This window comes from Gossypium hirsutum, chromosome A13 (assembly GCF_007990345.1).
Source record: "Gossypium hirsutum isolate 1008001.06 chromosome A13, Gossypium_hirsutum_v2.1, whole genome shotgun sequence".
Classification (NCBI taxonomy): Eukaryota; Viridiplantae; Streptophyta; class Magnoliopsida; order Malvales; family Malvaceae; genus Gossypium; species Gossypium hirsutum.
The window spans coordinates 89583516-89600587 of NC_053436.1; the positions used below are offsets into that span (position 1 = coordinate 89583516).

General features: G+C 33.2%; 1 protein-coding gene and 1 long non-coding RNA gene across 2 annotated transcripts; both read right to left on the reverse strand.

Moving 5' to 3' along the window:
* Positions 1–1080: 1080 nt before the first annotated feature.
* LOC121212260 (uncharacterized) lies at positions 1081–1832 on the reverse strand. The gene is made up of 2 exons (XR_005907431.1): positions 1502–1832; positions 1081–1389 (listed from the first exon to the last, which is right to left on the reverse strand). It is a non-coding gene; the product is annotated as an uncharacterized lncRNA (long non-coding RNA).
* A 6769-nt stretch (positions 1833–8601) lies between these two features.
* Positions 8602–9815, reverse strand: LOC107895137 (uncharacterized). The gene has a single exon (XM_016820376.2). The coding sequence runs from the start codon at positions 9607–9609 to the stop codon at positions 8719–8721; it is 891 nt and encodes a 296-aa protein (XP_016675865.1). The 5' UTR covers positions 9610–9815; the 3' UTR covers positions 8602–8718.
* Positions 9816–17072: the final 7257 nt, after the last annotated feature.

Genomic DNA, 17072 nt, shown 5'->3' on the forward strand with positions numbered 1-17072 from the left:
GAATTAAGAATCCATGCATAAATTTACAGTTAAAATTTCACAAAACATTTAACTATAAATTCTTTTAGATCAATGGAATTTTTATTTGTTCAGAAGCAAATTTTGCTTAAAGGTGTGAACTATTTGTTTTCCATACATTACAAATGGTGAAGGAGATAAAAATATTAGGGTTTGAAAGGTGGTCCTTGAGGTGTCAATGAGAAAGCTTTGACCATTGCTTTATGTTAGTGAACCATCCTGTAACATAAGCTACAAAAGACATGCACACTGCCTCAGCATTTTTCTTTATTAGAGGGGATGCCCAGAAACTCTTGATCTAATGTTAATCAGAACTTATCTTTTGTTATTATACTAATGACTCGATTAGCATCTCTTTAAGGAGAATATGTATATGCCATTCATTTTGCTATTTCTTAAAAGAAGTGATCGAATGAGTAGCTCATTCCATATCAAGGGGTAGAGTGAATCTTAGTTTTTGGCAATTGACTTTGCTTTCGGGATGTTACTTTTAGAAAGAAAAATAATTGCGTGAATTTTAAATTTTAATTTTGTTTTAGTTTTGTAAAATTGAAGACTTCGAATTTAAGTCAAAACAATCACCTCGACTTTGAATTTTAATTTTTACTATAATTTAATATATAATTGTATACATAAATTTTAATTTTGTACAATTTTATACATGAAATTTTGATTTGATTCAATTTTTATAAATTATTAACACAATTATTGATATAACATTATCTCATGTTTATATATTGCGTACATAAATAATTATATTTATCAAATATGAAAATAAATTAATGTATTTATTTATTTAAATGTGTATAATTAAATCAAAATTAAAGTTTCAAGTATACATTTGAATCACAATTAAAATTTCATGTGTATAATTATATTAAATTAAAGTTTATATATACAACTGCGCATTAAATCAAAGTTTATGTATAATTTTAAAATTTATCAAGATTATTTTTAATTTATAAATTTTCTTGAACAATACTAATTTCTGGATGTCAAATATGTTGTAGATTTGGGTAATATGAAATCATATATAATAATAACCAAATGGAAATCATAATATGAAATAAATACAGCATTATACTGTGTGAAACATATAATCACCGGATCCAAATCCATTATTCTAAACTGAACTTAAAAGTAAAGGTGAAAACAATAGACGAGTAGCATGCATAGAGACTACTGGAAAAACAAAGCAGAGTTTCCTTGTTCACGCAGTAAGGAGAACCTGGATTGAATTTTCAAGAACTTTTGGTGGACTTCTTTTTGCCCTTCTCTCAGCCTGTTTTGTTCTTCACAAATCATTGCCATCTCTGCTTTCAATTCCCTCATACTTGCCCTTTTTTTCCCTTTTCGTTTTCCTACCTGACCCTGTGTGTGTACCCACAAATTTCACATAATAATTACATTAATTTATACTAAAAACCAAAAGAAAATAAAGCAATAAGTACAAGGGTTTTTCTTGACATGGATATTAGAATACCATTTTTTGTGTGTTATCTGGATTGGTGCTGCCCCCTTCCTTCATGTCTCTTAATTTTCCTCAGCCTGGGAGTTCCGAATGTTGTCTCTTTCACCTTGGCAGCCTATTTATAGATGGTATATGAGGCACAAAAGTCGAGATAACGTAAGGGTTGTGCCGCACTCGCAATCGAGAACGATCGCGCGATTTTTTTATCTTGACTGGCGGAGGAGTCTCGCGATTTATAAAATTAAACAGCATCGCGAGGCAGACAGCAAATGTTTTGATAGGGCCTACGGCTTCCTTTAATATTCCTTCCTCTTGCAATGAGCTTCTACGTTGGGTAAGCTATTTAGTTGGTAACCAAATTTTAGGGTTTACAATCTTGCCATTCAACCTTTAAATATTAATGATAGTTAATTGTACATGTTACATTATGTTCATATTTTTATTTTGGTTATTTAATTTCTAGGTTGTTTCATTTTAATGACTCAAAAAATATTCTTTTTTAAAGGATTGGGGTAAAAAAGAAAGAATTAAAAAGGAAAAATAATAGAAACTAGTAATAACTTGGTTGACACTATTAAGGGATAAAAAATTTTCAATAACTTATTTAATTAATTGTTATATTTTTAAATTTAAAATTTTAATATTGAAAAAAAATTAAAACTTTCGGCAAGATAGTAAACAAGTACAATTTGACAACTTTTAAATCATTATTTTAGTTTCTACCATTTTTTCACTTTAATTTTTAATTTTTTTACCTTGTCCAATACTTTAAAAAAAGATATCAAAGCATCCTAAAAATTGGATGACTAAAATGAAAGTATGAACATTATGTGACGTATACATTTAATCGCCATTAGAGATTTAATATGTGACGTATACATTTAACCGCTATTAGAGATTTAATAGTTCTATGACTAAAAGGAAAGCACCCTAAAAGTTAAGTGACAAAATTATAAAAATTTCATTTCAGGTGACCAAAATAAAAGCTCACTAAAAGTTGGATAACCGAATAGGAAATTTACCCTTTCTATAAGTAAACATTTCCATTGGTATGGGAGGAATCTTAGAACAAGCTTGGCCTAACCTGTCTCACGTTGCGTTATCACGTCATAGAGTGGATTTTTTTTTTCCTTTGTGCTTTTTCTCCATCATTAGGGAACAAGAAGACCGAAAAACTGAGAATCGATTTAAATCGTTGGTGAATTTGGTTCGGTTTTTATTTTATTATTATTTGTTATAAAAATAAATTTAACCCTCAATTTTTACATATTATATTGATTTAGTTATAATTTTAAAAAATTAGCCTTAAAATTTATAAATAATCTTAATTTATCCTCAAATTTTACTTTTCTCTTTACCTCCCCCACCGCCACTATTCATTTTAAAATTAATATAAAATTATTAATGTGGTTTCAGTTTGTAAAACTATATTGATAAAATATAAATATATCTATATTATTATTTAAGTCTTTAATTGAGCTGGTGTAAAAAATCATCGGACATCAACTTGATTAAGAAAATTATGAAAATATCTTTCTATAACTAAAATAAGTTATATTTTTTTAGGTACTTTAATCTTTTTATTTTATTAAAAACCAATAAAAATATACATATGTTGAAATTTAAACCCACAACAATTAAATTGATAAAATTTTAAATTTACCACTCAACCAAACCTTTATTTTAATATGTACATTTTATTATTTCCATCAATTGTATATCTATACTTACTATCAATAAAACCTTTGACTGAGTTGGTGTCACGGGTTAATTGGGGCGAACTCAATTAGAAAATTATGAACATATTCTTTTGTAATTAAAATAAATAATATTATTCAAAGTTATTTTGGTCATTTCATTTAAAAAACTCAAGAAAAATATGCAAATAGTGAAATTTGAATTTGCGTAAATTTGATTAGCAAAACTTTAAATTTACCACTTAACCAAAACTTGATTTTAATGTTTATTATATATATATATTGGTGATACAAGAAAGACAAAACCAAACTAATATGTAGGTATAACACTCATAGACTTATCCCTATCAAGAAGGCTGTGAATTTCTTCAAGAGGAACATCAAAGACTTGCAAATTTTCTTTTCCTAACAAGGCTTGTTTGGCTAAATAGTCCGCACCATGATTATGTTCTCTTGGAATATAATGTAAAGACCACTGGCTTTCATGAGATAAAATATTATGGATGCGACGGATAAGAGCAGAATTTGAATTTGTAATGGAGCAGCCATTAATAGCTTTGACCACTTCCAAGCAATCCGAAAGAATAATAACTTGATCATAACCTCTTAGTTGAACAAGTTTGAGGCCATCCAGAATGCCCCAAAGTTCCGCATCAAAAACTGAGCATTTGCCAAGAAATTTATGGAAACCAGTAATCCAGTTCCCTGATTTGTCACGAACGACGCCCCCAGCTGCAGCAAAGCCAGAAACCAGGTGAACTGCTCCATCAGTGTTAAGATACACTCGTTCCTCAGAGAAATGTGCTTCAGAGGTAGTCTTGATGCCTAATGATGCATCAACTTGAGATGTAGAGAAGAACTGCAAAGCCCAGCTATACGATCCTTGGACCATTTCCTTTGAACTCCAAGGTTTTCCATTAAAAATGTATAAATTCCAATTTTTCCAAATACGCCAACTCAAGAGACCAAAAAGACAAGCCCAATTAGCTCCCCCTTCATAAATCAAGCCATTAACCTGCAAATTGTGAAGAATCCAATCTTGAGAAAGTGTGGAGAAAAAATTAGGAAAATACTTACCTGGATTAACCTGAGCCCAAACATCCTTAGCAGCAGGGCAGTCACGAAGAATATGTAAAACATCCTCCGAATCATGCCCGCAGATATGACAAGATGGATCATCCGAAAGTCCCCTCCTAAATCTTTCAACATTACTAAGCAGTCTTCCTTGTACAGTCGTCCAAAGAAAAATGCGAACTCGTTGAGGACCAGGATACTTCTAAACAATCTTCCATTTCTCACCTCTCAAATTCCAGTCTCATTCTTTAAGGGCTTTATACGCAGTATGACTCCACGCGATTCTATCAAGACCTTCTAAAAAGTGAGGAGGAGGGATGCCCTTAATAGCTTGAATCACATTTTTCGGTACCCAAACCCGAAAAAGATTAAGGTTCCACGAGCCATCCTCAGAGATCATTTCATGAAGAAGACAATTAGGGTCCATATTGATGTTGGGGGGAATGTAACGACATAGAGGACCAATTCTAGGAATCCAACTATCCATCCAACAACGGATTTTGTGACCATCTCCAATAGACCAAAGTAATTTCTCATAAAATAACAACCATATTTTGGAGAGAGATTTCCACAAAAAAGAGCACCTAGGCCTGTCAATGCGTTCTGGTACCTCATCCTTCACTTGATACTTCGACCTTAAGACACGAACCCAAAAAACCTCCTTGTCTGACACTAGTTTGAAGCCCAGTTTCATTAAAAAAGATAGATTTTGATCTCGAAGTTTCCTTAGCCCTAAGCCTCCACACATTTTTGGTTGGCAGATAGACTCCCAACCAATCAAAGGCATCTTTCTTTTCCTTTCAAAAGACCCCCAAATGAAATGTTTGACCAGACTTTCAATCTCGTCGCGAATTCTCCTAGGAATCATCATGGTTTGCATGAAGTAGCTGGGTATAGATAGAAGGACAGATTGTGCTAAAGTAACACGCCCCGCTAAAGAGAGCTTTTTGGCTTCCCAATTTTGGAGTTTACTATGAACTTTCTCCACTATAAACCGAAGAGTACTGCTGGTAACCCTTTGGTGAAAGAGCAGAACTCCAAGATAATGACCAAGATTGTGAACCTGTTGAAATCCAAATATATTACTAATCATATTCACCATAGATTCATCTACTCCTTTTGAGAAAAAGATATTAGTCTTCCTCGCATTAATTTTGTGTCCAGACAGCGAACAGAAATCGTCCATGATGGACTTTAAAACTTCACCATGTCTTGAATCAGCTTTACTAAATATAACCAAGTCATCTGCAAAAAATAAGTGCGAAATAGCAGGCCCATTTTGAGATAATCGAATAGGGTTCCATTTACCTTCCGAAATAGCAGATTAAATTGAGTGACCAAGACACTCCATACAAAGTACAAAAAGGTAAGGGAAGAGGGAGCACCATTGCCGGATTCCTCTAACAGGTCTGAATTTAGATAAGGGAACTCCATTCCACATGACCTGCATAAAGACATTAGAGATAGAAGACATAATAACATTAATAAGATAATCAGGGATACCTACCGCTCGGAGAGAAACTTCAATGAATTCCTATTTGACTCTGTCCTAAGCCTTTTCCAAGTCGATTTTAATAGCCATCCATTTTCGTTTCTTCTGGCTCTTCATGGTATGTATCATCTCTTGAGCAATAATAATATTCTCATTAATGTTCCTTCCATCAATAAAACCAACTTGTTCTGGAGTAATGATATTAGGGAAGATAAGTTTGAATCGGTTCGCGACAACCTTCATCGTTAACTTATAGAGAACAGAACACAAACTAATAGGCCGAAAATGACCAAAATTTTTCGGATTCTGAATCTTTGGAATAAGAACAATCAAAGTATTATTTAAATCAGAATCAATAAGATTTCCGTCAAAAACCTTCCGAACCCAATCACAAATCGCTTCTCCTAAAGTGTCCTATGCTTCTGGAAAAACAACACATGAAAACCATCGCTGCTTGGAGCTTTCAATGGAGCCATATCAAACATAGCCTTCTTAATCTCCTCATTCATCACTGGCCTTTCTAAAAAACTAATATCAGCTGGATCAAGTTGAGGAAAACCGCTCTGAGGTAAAGTTCTCATAGGTGCAGGAATATCTCTATACAGTTTTTGAAAAAACTTGTTAGCCTCATCTTCAATATCCTCAGTTTCATAAATCCAATTGCCATCAGAGTTTCGAATAGCAGTAACACGATTATTTTTCCTCCTCATCAGAGTACGAGTATGAAAAAATTTCGTATTCCGGTCTCCAAACTTAATCAGTCACATATCGCTTTTTGCTTCCACAGAAGTTCTTCGTGGTGCAAAACATCCTCGAGTTCTTGCCGGAGAGACAAATCCACTTGATCAAGATGATAAGATCCCGAGAAATCCCTTAGCTTCTGAATATTAGCAATCCTTTTGAAAAGATCTTCTTTCCTAGCGAAGAGATTGCCATAAACTTGTCTATTCCAATCCTTCAAATCTAAAGTGATCTTTCCAAGAGATTCGGTCATATTGCCAGAATAATCCCATTTTTATTTTAAAAACCTATCAAAATTCGAATGCTCAATCCAACCAGCCAAAAACCTAAAAGGCCTTCTCCTCGGAAGAGAAATAGTCGGATTCAAAGAAATGAGGAGAGGGAGATGATCTGACTTAATCTTGGGAAGATGTGTCACCATATAGTTAGGAAAATTACAAAGCCAGACTTTATTAGCCAAAGCACGGTCAAGCCTTTCAAACAAAACTCCCCTATGCTAGGTGAAAGGAGGGCCTTTGAAGCCCAAGTCATAAAGCTCGGCTGAATCAACAAAATTACCGAAATAGGGGCATCTCTTACCCCTAGATAGACCTCCGAATTTCTCAGAAGAGGAGAGAATTGTGTTGAAATCTCCAACAGCAATCCAAGGGCTTTGGCCCAAAGGAATGGACTTCCTTAACTCGCTCCAAAGAAATTGACGCCTTTATCTATTGGGGCTGCCATAAACAAAAGCGATGAAAATAGGAAAAGACAAAGATAAGGACCAAACCTGAGACAGGATGAATTGTGGGAAATTGTGAACCACTTCAAGATGAATAGAATCCTTCCATCCAATCCAAATGCCCCTTGAGTAGCCAATAGCTTCCACTCGGTGAGAATACTAGAACCCTTACTTGGCAATGATACTGTCAGCCTTGGTTCCACTGACTCTTGGTTCAAGCAAGCTTATAATATCCGATTTGTATTTCGTGTTATATTCCCGAAAAATGCGGAGGAATTTAACATTTGCACAACCTTGACAATTCCATGAAAAGATAGATATATTTATTAGAAAAAAATTAGAAAGGTTAGAGAAAAATACCTTATCAATCAAGGCCGGGGTTGTTATCGGGCATGGTCCTTGTACCATCAGCCTCAACACTCGAAGCTTCATTAAAAATTTGAGATGAAATTAATTCTGCCATAGACTCCATAGTTTCAGCTAAGGGAACACACGAGCTTCCAGAAGATTTAAAGCGGTTTCCTCGGCCTCGTAAAGCAAAATAAGTTCTTCGAAAACTTCGAGTCCCCTTATTATTTCCCCCACCTCTTCAACCTTTGGGAACACTCGAATTCGGCTCTAAGTTTGAGACCAAACCCTCTATATTCCTTGAATCCAAATTATCCTGTTGAGTTAAAATTTTATTATTAAAACTAACAGCAGAGTGCTTACCGGGGTCAAGGCTATTGTCTAAAATAGGAACAATAAATCCCTCGGATTCATCAAAAATGGGATTATAGTGCGCTTTTATTTTTTCTAAAATTGCAGCTTCTTTAGTTCCTTGGGTGGTAACCTCCAGAGATGCTTGGTTTGAAACACCATCCAAATAAATTGATTTTGGATTAACCTTCTGCTGGCCTGCGAAAACAGAGACAGATGAGTTAGAATTGGCTAAATTAAAGATAGGTCCCCCATTAATTTCCACAACCCCATTCTGCCCCATAGGCCTTTTCCCTAAGCTTTTGTCAAGATAAGTTGTAGAATTTTGACCCAGTGGCTCCTTTTCCTTATTGATCGAATTCCTACTTGGACTAGACCTTGTAGAAAGGCCCATCCCCTTGTTCAGATTATGGTCTGATTTCTCTACTGAATTACCAGCCCTATTAAAACCCCTAACGTTCCTATTCATTATACTATCAGCCACATTATCTCTTTTTCCACTTTCTAAAAACCCTTCATTCACCAGCGCCGAATCAACCCCCAAATCATCCTCCCCTAAAAGCACCGAAAACCTAGATCCAATTTCCTTCTTTTCATGAGTCACCGGATTTTCTTTTTTAGACTCACGCTTTCCTCGCCGTGAAGATCTCCTTTCCACTACCATCCATGGCCCAAAGTCTGGCCCTTTCACTTTGCCATCTGAACTAGAATTTCCTCCATTCGAAATCTCAGACGGAAAGGATCCCTCCCCAACCATCGGCACATCCTGAGAAACCTCCGTCGATTTTCCCACATCAGAGGAGTTCTAATTCAACACAGCTGAGGTACACATTTCTTTGACATGACCATATTTGCCACATTCAAAACAAACGGTCGGAAGAGCTTCATATTCAACTCGTTGAATAAGGCCATCAATTAGAACTTGTGAGATCAGGGGTTTGTCCAAGTTAATGTAGACAGCTAGTCTTGCATATCGCCCTCTGATCTGGTTATCCGTCTGAGTATCCAGCTTGACAACTTTCCCAATGAGGCCTCCGATAGCCTCGATAATCTTCCTTTTATACAGGTGTCCTGGTAGATTTGGCAGGCGAATCCAAGTTAAGACTACACTCGGGTAAGGTTGCAAAGGATTAAAATATCTAGACCAGCGTTGTACAGTTAGATACTGGCCATAAACTGTCCATGGGCCCTGAGACAATGCCTTGTTATAATCTCCTGTATCCTGAAATTTCACCAAAAAATACCCGTTAGCGATATCCATTAGACAAATAGAATGAACTGGTTTCCAAAGAAAAAGAATACGATTATAAAGGGTATTGTATCCAATGTTTCTCCCTAAAAGTTTGACGATAACCGTCAGTTCCATTTCTTTGAAAAAGATTTCCTTGATCCTGTCTGAAAATTCGATAGCAGGGATCCCATCAATGATGGAGGTATTAACGTCTCCATCCAGTAAGACAAAATCATTGTCATTCCCCTCAGGTGTCATAAGACGATCTGAAATAGGGCCATCAACATGATTCCCTAGAAGTTTGTCTTTCCATGAAATAATCTGTTGTGGTTCAGTATCTACCGCCATAGAGATATCTTCTTCAGCCACAGATTCTTTAAATCTCACTTTTTTTGTGTTACGATCACCGTCGGAATGAGGAACTCCCTCCCCATCATTATCGGAAAATTGAGAACTTGAGAGCATTATATGCAATTAAAAAGTCACTCTTTGTTTATTATATATTTTTAATATGCACAATTTACTTAATGTTGTTAATTAAGTTGGTGTTACAAGTCAACTAGATAATTGATGACAAAACCATGATAAATAATTGTAGTGCATTTAATATTGTATTTAATATATTTATGTATTTAAATATCATTTTTACTCATAATTTAATCTAATTTTTTATTTACATATTTCACATATTTAATTTGTTATTATAATTAATTAGTTTCTACATATAATTTTAAATACACATCAATATTCTAGATCTTTAATTTTTACACAATTTTTAGTAATTCTTATTCCCCGTATATCTTGTTCCATTATCCGAATTCCGAAATAGAAAAATGCTATAGTGAGGTCTTGTGTTGATGGACTGACTTTAAAAGGTCACCACCATAAAGGTAGGAATCGCGCGCCCATTTTCTTTTTCATTTTTGTTTTCTTTTCTGATAATGAAATTAGGCGCATCGCACGTTGAATCTCAGAATCTGTACTCTCCAGCGTAGTTGAAACGCTCCTCATATTTTAAATGCTCACCTTCAATTTCAACAGTCTCTCTATTAGTCAACGGTCATCGCTCGCTGTCCCTTGTGAACCTTCGCATGTCGCACGACAAGGAAACGTGAAAACTGTAGTACAGCCGTGAAACGAGTTTAATAATTTTTTCGGATTCTATAAATTAATTAAAAAATATATATACTAATCACAAATTTTAAAATTATTTCATATTTAAAAAAAATCAATTAAAGAAGGAAAAATCTTTATTATCTCAATTAACTTAATTAAAAATAAATTATTAAGGGTGATAAAAAAAGGATTAAATTAAAATTTAAGTGAAAGTTAGGTGACTTTAAAAGGGTTTGTTTATTGAATTAAGTGTTGATTAGAATTAATGGCTAAGCCAGAGGCGAGTCCAAGGGAGTTGGTAGAGGCCCGGCCCCCTAAAATGAAAAATTGTTATTGTGATCTTTTAGAAAATTTTAAAATTTTAAATTAGTAAAGGTAAATTTATACTTTGGCCCCTCTAAAATTATGAAAATTTAATTTAATCATTTAAAAATTATAAAGATATAAACTATTAAAAATTAAAAATTCATTTCGTCCCCCTAAAAAAATTCCTGCTTTGCCTTAAAGGGCAGGTAGAGGCCGGTCTTCTTAAAATAAAAAATTTTCCATTTAAGTTCCTTTATAATTTATAAAATTTAAAATTAGTAATGATGAAATTGTACTTTAACCTCCTAAAAATAATAAAAATTAATTTATTCTTTTAAAAATTATAAGAACATAGACTATTTAAATGATAAAATTACATTTTTAATATTGTAAACATATATAATTTAATTTTTAATCCAAAAATTTTCGACCTTCTTGTCTCTCATTAGAATAGTTGAGTAATATAATCTAATAATGGACGCGTGGGAAAAGGGTGAGTGCATGGGATAATGAAATGTAATCATAAATATGTATATGTAAAGGTGGCAAAATAAAGAATGAAAGGCAAAACAATGGTTTGACACATATCCCATTTGCTTGTAAGATTGTGAAGCCATGCAAGAGAAGAAAACGTGAAGTGGCAGTGATGGCGTGTATTATTGATAATTCCGTGGTAGGTGTCAACATTCACAAGTTTTCCTTTGGATAAACATCACCCACTGAAATTGTAATTCCATTGAAGCTACTAACTTTTTTATTTCACAAATATAACCTTATTTTTGTTGGGGTTGTATATACCTCTTTATTCCTTCTCACTATAACAAAATATGGTGTTTGGAAACCCTATGGTGCATTGCGGTTTTGCAGCTGCACCTGCAATTTTCAACTGCGGTAAAAAGCCCCACTGGGCAAACAAAAACTCCTGTACCGTATCCTACTTTACATTTATAACTAGATAAATTTAGCTTCTAATATTTATTCTTTTTTAAAGAAATTTGGTCTTCAATTTTTAAATTTTAGTTAATTTGTTTGCTTTCACTTAAAAAATTGACTAAATTTTAAAATATTAACAGTATTGATGTGACCATAAGCATGATAGTATATATATTCTCACTTAAACATTATAGTTATATTTGAATCCAAACACATATTTTAATCTCATTATTATAATAACTTACTATAATTTTTAATCTCATGAAAGCTAATCTTATTGCGCAACTAAGGTTAAAGTGTAGGTTGAAGAAGGAGGTAAGTGCTCCTTTCGAACTTGGCCTATCATTTAATGTTTAAGTCGAGTGAATGTGAATTTCTAAATGATTGGGTGGTAACCAGAAGGAAATCCATTATTCCAAAGAGTAGTAGCCATAAAAGTTCCAAATGTTGCCTCCTCCATCTTGGTAGTCTACATATAAGGGACAATATGACATGCATATGCATGGTTTCGTCGCACTCGCAGTCGAGATGGAATGCGCGATTTTCTTCCCTTCTTATAAAATGAGACTGTCGGAGTCGCGCGATATATAATTTAATCCCTTCTTATAAAATGAGACCGGAGGAGTCGCGCGATACATAATTTTATCTCCCTTACTTTAATAATATTCTTCCATTTTTAATGAATAATACAGCTTGTGTTACATTCAAATGGGAGGATAAGCTTGCCATGACCTGTCCCTCCTTGCTTTATCACATCATTGAGACGTGCTTTTCTTTTCTTTTTTTCGGGGTTTTTTCCACATATACCAAATAAAACAAAAATAAATAAATAACAAAGTAACTGTCGTCTGCCGACTTTGAAGTGCATCTTCTTTTTTTTTTTTTTCAATTTCACGAATGCTGTCGTGGGTGATTTGTCTCTGGTTCTGTTCTTTTTTTCAGAAGAAGAAAATGGCGTTGGCCCCTCATAGGAGAATCTGACATGAAACAATAAAAAATTTCAGAGAAAACACAAGGAAAAGACGAGTGCAGAAGAAATAAGACTTTAGTTTTTATTTCTTCTATTTCGCAAAAGTTACACCGATAGTTGTGAAGTGAAAATTGAAAGCCAATCACAGTGGAGAAAAGATGGTATGTAATAAGCGCTCCACGTAATCTTGTATATCTTTTTCTTTTTCACGTTATTAATACATAATTTTGGTAATTTTTAATTTGAATATTTAACATTGAATTTTGAATTCGAACCTTAAATCTCGAGCTCAAACTTGAACCTAAGCTCGAAACTTGAACCATAAATCTTAAATTCAAATCTTGACATTTGGTTCAAAGCCTTTTAATTTAAATTTGAGTTCAGATTCAAAGTTTAGGATTTAAAGTTTGAGATTTAAAATTCATGTTAAAAAATTATTAAAATTATGTATCAATAATATAAAAAAATTGTTAAAATATCATTAAATAATTGAAAAGAGATACAAGATGATGTGGCAACCCTATTTCATACCATCCTTTCTTATTAGGGTAAAAAAAATTGCATGAAATAAGAATATTATTCATTTCCAATAGTTTTATATCACACTAATAATTTCATTCTAAATTTTAAAATTTTCAATTAAATTTAATTCTTTAAAATAAAAATAATGATATAACATAAAACTATTTTTAAAAAATACAGATAATGTAATGTCCCTATTTCATTCTATAAGATCTAACGTATCAATTTTTACAAACCCACCACTCAAACTACATGCGCCAATGTTCTTCAAAGCATTCATTTTTATAGCCGCCTAAACGAAGGCTTTTTTTGCAGTTTCAACTGTTTGTCCGCACAACAACAAAAAAAGTGTCCGGTTTTGGATTGTCGGTGGTCACATTTGGTGAATGTTAAGAAGGATGTCGATTTAACGAATTTATGAGAAGTGAAGATTTTATGTTAAAAAGGGTGGTAAAAGATTTGTTTTTTCAGTGAAGAAGAGACAAAGGGTAGTGATTTTATGCTTGGCTCAACAACTTGAGGCCGCGACGTGGAAAGAAACAAAGGAAAGGAGTGAGAGTAGTATTAGGAAAGAAGTTTGGAAATGGTAAGTTCAATAATGGTAACGGTGGAAGAGGAGGAGTTTGGACCAATAATAAAGTTTGAGGGTGTAAGATGTTATGAAGGAGGCAAAAGCTAGGGGGGCTAATCCTTCAGACATGATGGAGGCAGCAAAGATTGTTGGATTCTTAAATTGCGTCTCCTTCCCATAGAGTATACATTTACTCACCAACGCATGCATGAAGTTGGAAGAAAAACGAAAAAAAAAAAAAAAAGAAGTTGGCAAGGTTCCAACAATTGCAGGTAAGACTCGACTATAGAGTTATAGTTACTAAAAGGTAATGTGAAAATGAAAGTTAGATAGTAATGATATGTATTAAAGTCAAAACAACTTTATAATAATTAAGATAACATTAGGGTTTGATAAAAATAAGAAAATTATTTTTGTGTATGATCCGATAAGAGATCCGATTTGCTATGCTATGGTTTCCTCAAAATAACGTTTCCTCCAACTCCACATTGTGAGCTCCTCTCTTCAATAAAATCCCCACAATAGCAAGAGTAGCGCGATTCCACCTTTTTCTTTTCTGCTTTCTCATTATCCCCACCAAAAGTAAACCCCATTATTAAGGAAAAAAAACACCCTCGTTGAGCTTATCCCCACTTTCAAATGATGCATGCTGCAATAGCAGTCCCATTGTAAATACAGCCATTAAAACAAGGATTCATCAAACACCTTCCTTTGGTACTACAAAAACTAATTACTTTCAATACTATGGCAAAGTGACATAATCCTAAATTCATAATTAATGCCAACAAAAGCAAACACGAACGATTTAACTTAAAATGTAAGCTAGAAAATCATAAATGAATCACTACACTCACTTCATCCATGTTTTAAGAATCCCAGATAAAGACAAAATCTTGCAGACAAAAAATCATGCTGCTAAAGGAGAAAAGTTAGGAACTGTATGATCAATAAAGCAAAATGCTATGGAATTTATGAAGACAGGGGAATTTAATATGCTAAATTAGTAAGCAAAGTTAATAGATTAGATCGCAGGTATATTATCAAATATTAATAGCTCAACATATCACCACAAAAATTAAGATCATCCATCTAATTTAATCAAATTTACAATCAACCCCAATCTAGAAACCACAAACAGAACACATACAACAAGTTAAAATGACTGCATCTGAGCTTCCTTCTCTATGTCATGTTTCCCATAGGGACCATAATAATCATGAGTTGCATGCACTCCACGAACTTTGTAATGTTTATACTCACAATAAACACCATAACTCACATGTACTTCCATTAAAGATATGTGACCCAAATCATTGTTAAATAAAAATACAAGTGGCAAGATAAGGTGATCTACGAGGGCGAAGGCTGCAGCCCATTGTAGATGCCTAATAAGCGAGATACTAGGTTGGGGGTGCGGTACAGTACTAGGTTGTGTAAAAAATGGGAGAAAAGATGAAAAGTTATCATCTTTTCACCAAGTCTAAACCGTCACTCACCCCCCAAGTTCCATCAAACTTTTCTTTTATTTCTCTTTGTGTCCTTCCTCCGTTATTGAACCAACCAAACTCCAAACAGTTCTTTTTCTTTGAAATTTCTTTAGTAAAAATTATATTAAAGGCTAGTGAGCATCTTAGTTTCCTGAAAAAACCCCCATAATTGTGTTAAAGGAGGTAAAAAGCAAGAGTTAGGGTTTTGGTTTTCAAAGAGTTAAGTTAAGAGATGAAGAAATTATCATACTATACATGTTTATTTTCATAATCTAGCACTGAAAATTTGTTTGATTTTAGTTTTAATTTATAAATGTTACATGCTTGTTATGAAAATTGAAGAGAAAGCAAAGAAAGGAGGGGACCTAATTGAAGGAAATGGAAAAGAGAAGGTTAATAGGTGAAGGAAGAAGAGAATATTTCATCTCAACTTTTGTTGTAAGTACGACAAGGATTTAAATTTATTTTCTTTAAATGTTTATGATTTTTGTTTAGAAATTATTTATGATAGAAATGTAAAATAAATATATATATATAAATATTAAACAAATGATTAAATTGTGAAATTATGAAATATGTAAAGAAAGTATAGGGGAAGAATATGAGATGATATAATTCTTTGAATACCAAGTAATGATTTTGTGACTGAAATATATGTGTGAAAAAGGTATTATACATGAGATTTATTTATTAAATACTAAATTGTCAAAAAAGGGAAAATGTGAAGTATTTTTCGATATATATTTATTATGAGGAGTTGAACTATATTTGGTTATAATGCCCAAGTAGATTGAATTAGAACTACTAGGATATTAGTGGCATGTCATTAAAGGACCTTAGCGCTCTCCGATTATTAGCATATTAGTGCTCTCCATTGTAGCATATTGGTGCTCTCCATTTTAGCACATTCGTGCTCTCTGTATAGCACCTCAATGCTCTCTTCTTATTAGTGCATAATAATGCACCTTTGTAATTGTATTGTATATCCAGTATGTTCTATAAAAGTCTACTATGGGCTAAGGTTGTGAAAGGTGAGCAAATGATTTCCTCAAAGTGTGGTGGTAAGTTTCCTAACTATCAAAAGTAAGTTAAATCTTTGTTGAAGTAGGATATAATTGTAGAAACTTTGCTTGTGCGTAATATGTTTTAAATTTATAAGTTTAAACATTATGATATGATTTATTTACTTATTAGTTACCTAGTAGTACTTACTAAGCCTTTACCTGCTTAACGCATTTATTTCAACACGTAGGTACAATTAGACTTGAAGAGGTAGAGTTAAGCTAGGAGATCTCTCATCTCATCACATCCCCAAGAGCTCTAAGAGTAGGTACTACATTTTGAGTTAAAATGGCATGTACATAGGTAGACCAAATATGTTTCCAAGTGTTAAGGACTAAAATGCATACTCTTAAGATGTTATCAATTTTAGATTTTATTTCAAGTATTTTGATTCTATATGAAATAAATTAATGAAGTTATAAGTATGTTTGCAAATGTGGTTTGTTAATGTGATAATTGTAATTGAATTGGAATTGTTCTAAATAGTTTTAATGCATCTTGAATTGATCTTAATTGTTGAGATGAATCTGATATATTGTAGGGGGTTTTAGTAAACTTTTTAATTGATTTTTACCAAAATTATACCCATATCGATACCTAGGCTTTGAAACTCAAAAAATTCCAAATGTAATTGATCATCCATTAATAACCCCAGATGTTTATATTAATAATTTTTGGGTTAAATAACTTAATACACTATAGGTAAATGTTTAAATTTTACAGTTTCTAGCCAAAATCGCTTTGGCTCGAAATGTAATAGTCTTATATCGGGTCCATATGATCGGACCAGATATTGGGGTGTTACATAGACTGCCATGTAGGACATCCAAGTTGGCATTTAAAATGCATTTGATTGGCCACATAGCACCGTCGTTAGGGAGGTAATGGAGCTTAACAGTAGAGTGACCACTTCGTAGCAAAACGATAACATAAGTAACTAAAACATAACATTTCAAACATA